The sequence below is a fragment of the Bidens hawaiensis genome, unplaced genomic scaffold (assembly GCF_021521415.1).
Source record: "Bidens hawaiensis isolate Kalapana, Puna unplaced genomic scaffold, B.hawaiensis_p1.1 tig00014658_1, whole genome shotgun sequence".
In the NCBI taxonomy this organism is placed as follows: Eukaryota; Viridiplantae; Streptophyta; class Magnoliopsida; order Asterales; family Asteraceae; genus Bidens; species Bidens hawaiensis.
In genome coordinates, this window is record NW_027492282.1 from 321,941 (window position 1) to 330,131 (window position 8,191).

The window sequence follows — 8,191 nt, forward strand, 5'->3', positions numbered from 1 at the left end:
CCCAATGATGGTATGTGCGTGACGTGACATCAGACACGTAACTGGTGTCGGTAATCGCGTCACACAACGCCTACACGCGAGTAATTTGGTACGCATAAACAAGGTTATCCACGCAACTAATGGCTGAACGTGCGTAACTGGTGACGAAAATCAAGAAGCAAAGATGAAATGCACAGTAATTTCAAGTAGACCACTTTTTAATCCAACCCGTTTGGACGCGAAACCCATTCCAACCATACATCGTTTTAACCCAAATCTCGTTTTGTCCAGGCCTCTTTTGACATGAACCCATCGAGAACCGAACCAAATTAACCATTTTTTGTATCGACATATTCTAACCATAATTTTTTATGACCCATGAGTCGAACATGTCCGACCTTTTGCCGGTATCAATTGATAATCACGTAACATGTTAAATTAAAGATACATTTTGTAGTTAATTTTGGAGTTTTGTCGGCACTATAGCAATATGTTACTCAAATTAAAAATAATAAAATGCTCGTTTTTATAGTGTAATTTAAAAAAAATATATATTAACGTGTGAAAAAATTATGGCCGTTTAAAAGTCGTGGGGGTAGTTTGTTTAGAATAAAGAGTAAATGTGTAATTATTATATAAATCAACAAAAACTAATTGAAGTTGAAAGACTACAATTGTAATTTATTTTTGACAAAGTTGAAGTTAACTGATCATTATATGGTTAAAGACAAAAGTGCTCTTATAATCTTATAATTTGATGCATTATATGTTGTACAAGTTGCATTATAGGTTGGACCTCTTAAAAGTTAAGAGTTCTTGCCATTCTTTTTATATATAGTATAGATATAGATATTGACATAGATAAATATATATAACAAGTCTTATTACCCGCGCGTTGCCGCGGTAAAGTCTGTTAAAAGAGTGTTGTTTATTGCAATTGTTTTTGTAGTATGCGCTGCAACATAACATAGTTCCTGATCGAGCTGGGTTGACCCAGAAAAATTCATAACAATAGCCAAAAAGAATCAAGGACTTTTAAGTGGTTTTCATAAGATTACTAAAAGTAAAAATAAAAAAATCAAGGACTTATAATTGTTTCCTACACAGCCTAATCTGCAATGAATTTCTTTTCTCCATGAATCCTTTGACACTGGCTGGTTGTGACAAAAGCAAATCCGCGGATCAACGCCTATAGCTTTGGCTAATGATGGATCAAGAGCATGTTCAGCATCAACAAAAAAAAGATAATATCAATGATATGACAATCTCACATTCATTATTGACATAATTTATCCTCTTATTCATCATACATATCCGTAGGTTATTGATAAAACCTATAATCTCTCATCTAATTCATGATAGCTATCAATGGGTAATGGATCAAAACAATTATGACAAATGTTGTATATATAGAGATTTTTTTTATTTGTAAATTTGAGATTCTAAACTTTTAATTTTTTGTACTATATATTTTATTTTCTTTTTACCTTTAATTTTGTTTAGTTCTTTAAATAACGGACTTTATTTATTTTGTTTATTTAACAAATCCCGTGTAATACACGGATTTAAAAGCTAGTATTTTATATATAAATTTGTTATTAAACAAAATGTTACGAAATGACTCTTTAGTGGTATGGTTTATAAAAACAAGTGTTTCATGTTCAAATGTTGAGAGTGACTAGTTTTTTAAAGTTTTAGAGGCAAATAATTTTTTTCTTGCCAGTGCACTGAGTTTTAAAGTTCGTGACACGTTCTTTTATATCATTTACAAACACACTTCACCGAACTCAAACAAGAAAACCCCATTCTTTTACATGTTCGGTTTCTTTTCATTTAGAATGTGATCGGCCATTGAGCAAGTGGTGGAGTAGAAGGGAGAGAATTGGTGTTCGGTGTGATCTATGTTCAATCCATGTCACCGTCATTTAGTTATGACGGCACCAAGTGATGATGGGAGACTAGACGAGCAGGAGACGTCATTAGTTTTATCCTTGAACTGAACGGAGTTTACCTCCTCACACCATCATGCCTTTGGGCGAGTGTTCACGGGTAAATGAGGGGTTTTTGGTTTTTCCCAAATCAAAGGACTAGTGTTCCCCGATGTAATGAATTTAGTAACGTCACATGCTCCAAAAGAAAAGGTTGAACGAGTCATTGGCAGGCCAATTGATGAGATCATTTAACACACAGATAAGCCGTGAGTGTTTGTAGTTAACCCCATTGTCATTATACAGAAAAACCCATTACAAACCATCAAGAAAATGTAAGCTTTTTGTGACTACTGTATTTCAATCTTTTTGTGGATGCACGTAAGGTGTTTGATGAAATGTCTGACTGGGTATTTGGTGACAGGGAGAATGGATTGAGTGACAAGGATAATGGGTTGGGTCTGAAGGCAATGGATGCAGAACAACTGAGAGAAAATGCACACAAAATGGTAGATTTCATTGCTGATTATTACAAGAACATTGAGACTTACCCTGTTCTTAGCCAAGTTGAGGTACCTACTTCAAACTTAATGTTTTAAATCTGTTGTCGATTGAATTATACTTTACAGCAGTATTAAAGTTGATTTGGACTTGAAAAAATGATTTGTAGATTGAAATATCTCTCTAGGCTTATTTGCCGGTCAGTGGCGGATACAAGATTTTTTTTTTAAATGAAAATGTTCAGTTCGTGTGTTGGATCTTGGTTTTAAAAGACGCGCCTGAGATGTGTGGCATACTGGAAAACGCCTCATGGCTTATGTGTTTCTATAGTATGTAAAACAGATGAGAGAGACGCAACCTCTGGTTGTAAATAAAGCTTATTTAGTTGTACATTGAGCAACGCGTCGCGCTTTCTTAAACCAAGTGTTAGTTACTTGCATAACAGATAACGAAACAAGTATTGATGCTATGTAACAAATATTTAGGAGCCTAAAATGGCTGTTTGGTTGGTTTAATGTAGCAAGGTAATGCATGTTTGATTGGCCTGTTGGAAATTGGAACGAATGAGATAATAAGTAATATAAAGTTTTATCTCCACTTTATACGTTATATTTAACAAAAGTTACTAAATTTTTCAATGTAAAACTAACACGAGTAAAGATAATAAGAACTAATTAGAACCTCATATATATATCATGATTAAAAGACACATTTTCTAGTTAATTTTGGAGAATAAAAGGTAACTTGATTAAAGATTTAAAATTCCTTTTTTAAATTTTTTTTGTTATCAAATATTACACAAATCAAAGTATGTTAGATTGTAACTCTTAACACCTTTTCATTCCATTTTTTCTTTGATATAAAAGTTGTTAATTTACCAGCCAGGATATTTACAAAAACTTCTTCCTGATTCTGCACCACTGCACCCTGAGCCCTTGCAAGCACTTCTTCAAGGTCAGACCATCTCATGATAACAATTATCCCATTACAGCAATTACAAACATCCAAACACCTAATGTTTTTCTGTTACAGATGTCGAGACAAAGATATTACCAGGAGTTACCCACTGGCAAAGCCCGGATTACTTTGCATATTTTCCCTCAAACAGCAGTGTTGCAGGCTTTCTTGGAGAAATGCTTAGTGCTGGAATCAACATGGTGGGATTTAGCTGGATAACTTCTCCTGCTGCAACAGAACTTGAAATGATTGTTCTTGATTGGCTTGCTAATTTACTCAACCTTCCTCACGATTTCCTTTCAAAGGGTAACTAATACTTTGTTATTCAGTTCTGTTTGATTAATTTAGTCATATAAGAGGTTGGTATCGGTTCGTTACGATACCGCTGCGGTACTGGTAAGTGGCACCCGGTATGACAACCGAATCTCAAAAAGATATCAACATGTGTTTAACATTGATCAAAAACCATAGAAACGGATAACTTCGTGATATGCCCAAAAGGATATTGACATGTGTTTTACATCGATCGAAAACCATAAAAACGAATACCGGCGGTATCGGTCCGGTTCATCACAAAATTTATACTAGAATGTCAAGAAAAACAGTTTAAACACTCCTGCGTATTTAGCATTTTTAATCAATCAAAATTTAAAAATAAAAACTCTGTGACTAGACTTCAAAGTAGAAAAAAATTGTGGTCAATTTATAAAACAATGAAAACTATACTAATTTAAATTTCTAATTAACCTCTGCGGCCAAACTTTTAAACACACAAATTATGTGGTTAATTTATAAAATATGAAAACTATACTAATTTAAATTTAAAAAAAAATCTGTGGCCACAAAATTTTGGGGTCAATTCAAAAAAAATGAAAAACTTTACTATTTATAGCACAAATCCACATACACCAATATTAATATAGATTGTAGTTATACCATTATTTTGTGTGTGATTAGACATATAAAAAGTTGGTTAATTATAGGGCCAGGTGGCGGTGCTATTCAAGGGACAGCAAGTGAAGCCATTCTTGTTGTGCTTTTGGCTGCTAGAGATAAAGTTTTGAGAGAGGTTGGTAAGGATGGGCTTGGAAGGCTTGTGGTTTATGGTTCTGATCAAACTCACGCGTCGTTACAGAAGGCGTGTCAAGTATGTTTCTTTTCTTTTTTTTTCTACGTTATCGTATTATTATTCTCAAAATGATTTTACTTTTGAAGTGATGTATTTTATATGGTAGATAGCAGGAATTCATGCAGAGAATTTGAGGCTGCTAAAAACAGAAAGCTGCAATGGATATTCTCTCTCTCCTGAATCACTCACCGAAGCAATCTCACATGACATTGCCTCTGGTTTAATCCCTCTTTTCTTTTGTGCTACAGTAAGAAACAATAACACTCTTATATTATTAACCTTTTCATTTATATGAAAATTATGGTTCTGTATATGATGTTTAACACATGGATTAAACTAATATACACAGGTAGGTACTACATCATCAACAGCTGTGGATCCTTTGCTTGCACTCGGAAAGATTACAAAGGTAACACACACACATAAGTTATATACATTTTGTGTTGTATGTATATTAAATGAAGCTGTCTAGGTTAACTGTTTGACAGAAATATGGAATATGGTTTCATGTGGATGCTGCTTATGCAGGAAGTGCTTGTATTTGCCCTGAATATCGTCATCATTTGAATGGCATAGAAGAAGCCGATTCGTTTAACATGAATTGCCACAAATGGTTTTTAACCAACTTTGACTGTTCAGCACTATGGATAAAGGTTTGTGTGGACCTTAATTTTAATTTCATAAATTATTCTTACAAAACATATCATCTAAAATAACGATCCGATCTTTTTCTCATCTAAACAGGACCGAAGTGCCCTAATCCAATCTCTGTCAACAAATCCCGAGTATTTAAAGAATAAAGTAAGCATATCCATCCTACGCATTAGCATAAAATTTTCTAGAAACTTATTATATGTTGTTGTACATCAGGCTTCTCAAGGTAGTACAGTTATAGATTACAAAGATTGGCAAATTCCTCTTGGACGCAGATTTAGGTAAGAACTATTCACTATTCAGTTTTCATGTTAATGGTAAAATGGTAAAAGAGTATGTTTCGTGTTTAGGGTAACCTCTGTAATTTTCATTTGTGTATTGTTTCGTAGATCTCTGAAATTATGGATGGTATTAAGGCTGTATGGGGTTGAAAATCTTCAGTCTTACATTAGAAACCATATCAAATTAGCTCAACAATTTGAAGATTTTGTTGTTCAAGACTCCAGGTTTGAGGTAAGACTAGATTTTTTGTCTTTTATTATTATTATTATTATTATTTTATGTTTGCAAGATAAATTTACCTATTTGCTCACCATCATCATCATTACAAATAAAATGAAGTCATATTTTCTTAATTAAGGGCAATATTTTGTATGAAAACTGAAAACAAATGAATAAGATTGTTTAACAACTTGTAATTATGACAATGAGTAAGTTGGTGTTCCCATTTAAATATTGTAAGTTTATGAACATGATAACTCTATTTTCTTAGAAGAAAACTGTTTTCCATGAACGTTCCCATTTTCAGGTCGTTGCTACCCGGACATTTTCATTAGTTTGCTTTCGTTTTCTACCTGCCAACAAAACCGAAGAATATGTCAACAAAGTCAACCGTGATCTCTTGGATGCGGTCAACTCATCCGGGAAGATCTTCATCTCTCATACGGTATAATTCTTCCTTTTGTAGAGAGATTCAAATCTATTTGTTTCTACATGGTTGTTTCGAATGTGCAAATGATATTTGAATAATTCTATTGCTAATTGAGCAACCGCGTAAAAACTTAAAAAGAAGTGTTTGCTAAAAAGAAATGGTTAAACTAGTCAAAGGGTTTAAAAGTCATCCATACCATAACATAATTAAGTGCTTACGGCCGCCTAAATTTCTTGTAACCGTTTTGTAATAGTATTAAGTATAATTCTTCATGAAATTAGAAAAAGAATAGACAAGAAAGTTTTGACCGTCAACACAACTCGACTCATTTTGCAGGTTCTGTCTGGTAAATACGTGTTAAGGTTCGTTGTAGGAGCTCCATTAACAGAAGAGAGACATATTATTGCAGCTTGGAAACTTTTACAAGAAGCCGCCTCTTCTCTTTTGGAGAACTAACTTTCATGGAAGACACAAATAATTATTTCTTTATTTTGTTGCTGCAAAAGCAAACCCATTTATACAATTTATTGGGAGCCTTAAGTAATTGATATGTGTAACATGTGTTTAAAAGGCATTATTAAGTTGGTAGGTTGTCTTTAAGATATAAACTTGCATTCTGAAAATAAGCCTTCAAAAATAAATGGAAACACATATTGTAATTATGTGTTGCATACTAGAATTAATATTTTTAGTACTGAACTTGGAATGTTTTATCATTTTGTATGATGGCTGAATCAATAATATTATTTTGTAAATTCTTTTGCTTGTTTATTTTTAAAATGTTGATATAGGTGGTAAGTTTAGTACATTTTTATAAGTCACTACGATTAGACCATGTGTAGTCGTAAAGTTCCACATCCAGGGGTTATGCGCCACGTGACGCCCAGTCAGAGTTATGGTTTTGTACAAAAACAGGCTGTAGTCATAACTCTCCACATCAAGGGGTTATGCGCCACGTGGCGCACAGTCATTATAATTTTATTTTATTTTTAAATAATAATTCATTTAAATAAATTAACATAAAATTAAAAATTACATTAAACTTCCAAATAAAAATTACATTAAACTAAATTAAAAAAAAATACATCAAATTAAAATAAAAAAACATAAATAATACTAATAAAACTAAAACTCATTTATATTTTTCTAAAATTTTCGCTCGTCGATTGGCTTTTAGAGATTGGACTATCGGGTCGTCTTCGGATAGCTCGTTTGATAAAATCTCGATGTCTTTGTCCATCTCATTCCTTCGAAGTAGGTCGACGGCGTCCAAATTTACTTGAAGTCGTTGGGTTCCAAGTTGGTGTAAATCTTGGAGTCGATAGTTCATTAATTGGAATTGGCTTTCCAATTCGGGATTCGAACCCGTTGCCGACGACGAACCGGCCCCTTTCCCCTTTCCTTTGCCTTTGGTTCTTCTACCCCCCGGCCGAGGCATGTCGGTAGTATTCACGGGGTCATTATCGCTTAAGTTGAAGTTTCGAGCGTTGGAACGGGGCGTGTCTGGATCAACCGAAGATGATGTTTTAGACTTTTTTTTACGCAGACCACCTTCGCCTTCGGCTTCGGCATCCAACACCAAGCCCCATTTTGGGTGAAATCTCAAGAGGTCTTTCCAAATGCCAAAGTAGTTGAAGGTCCCGCCGACCTTATGTTGAAACTCAACCAACGCGTTATCCATGACTTCCGCGTCCGAGACACCGCTACTCCTAGTTCGATTCATCCGAGAGAAAACCGTATGGAAAGCCATGCATTTGGTGTTTATGTCGCCCCATTTCGACAGCAACGAATCTTTTTCTCGACGCGAGTCCCCGCCAAGGTTGTGAAACCTCTCTATAATTTTGTGCCAAAATACCCGCATTTTTTGATAGTTCGCTAAAAAAATAAAAACATTACAAGTTTAATGTTTGTTATAAGAAATTTTTAAAAAATATATATGCATTTTAAAAACCTACCGCATTTGGCATCTTCCGATATTTGGCACCAAGCACGAGCACATAGTACGCACTCGTCGATACTCCACGATATCACCGTCTTTTTAACCCGAGGTTCGCCGGCGGGCTTCTTTGCGTGTTTTTTCGAACGTCCGCGTTGGCTCGAACCGCCCTCGGG

At 34.4% G+C, this 8,191-nt stretch overlaps 1 protein-coding gene across 2 annotated transcripts; it reads left to right on the forward strand.

Annotated features, from left to right (window-relative positions):
* The first annotated feature begins 2,190 nt into the window (after nucleotides 1-2,190).
* LOC143547223 (phenylacetaldehyde synthase-like) lies at nucleotides 2,191-6,706 on the forward strand. Of its 2 annotated transcripts, XM_077038705.1 has the most exons (12): nucleotides 2,194-2,479; nucleotides 3,290-3,362; nucleotides 3,441-3,671; nucleotides 4,349-4,512; nucleotides 4,601-4,741; nucleotides 4,844-4,903; nucleotides 4,983-5,147; nucleotides 5,239-5,295; nucleotides 5,365-5,429; nucleotides 5,538-5,661; nucleotides 5,957-6,094; nucleotides 6,416-6,706. In XM_077038705.1, exons 1-12 carry the CDS (start codon nucleotides 2,306-2,308, stop codon nucleotides 6,533-6,535), a joined length of 1,512 nt encoding a protein of 503 aa, XP_076894820.1. In that variant the 5' UTR covers nucleotides 2,194-2,305; the 3' UTR covers nucleotides 6,536-6,706. The 2 variants fall into 2 exon arrangements, with proteins under 2 accessions (XP_076894819.1, XP_076894820.1); XM_077038704.1 differs by having other exon boundaries at nucleotides 2,191-2,479; nucleotides 5,239-5,429.
* The last annotated feature ends 1,485 nt before the right edge of the window (nucleotides 6,707-8,191 follow it).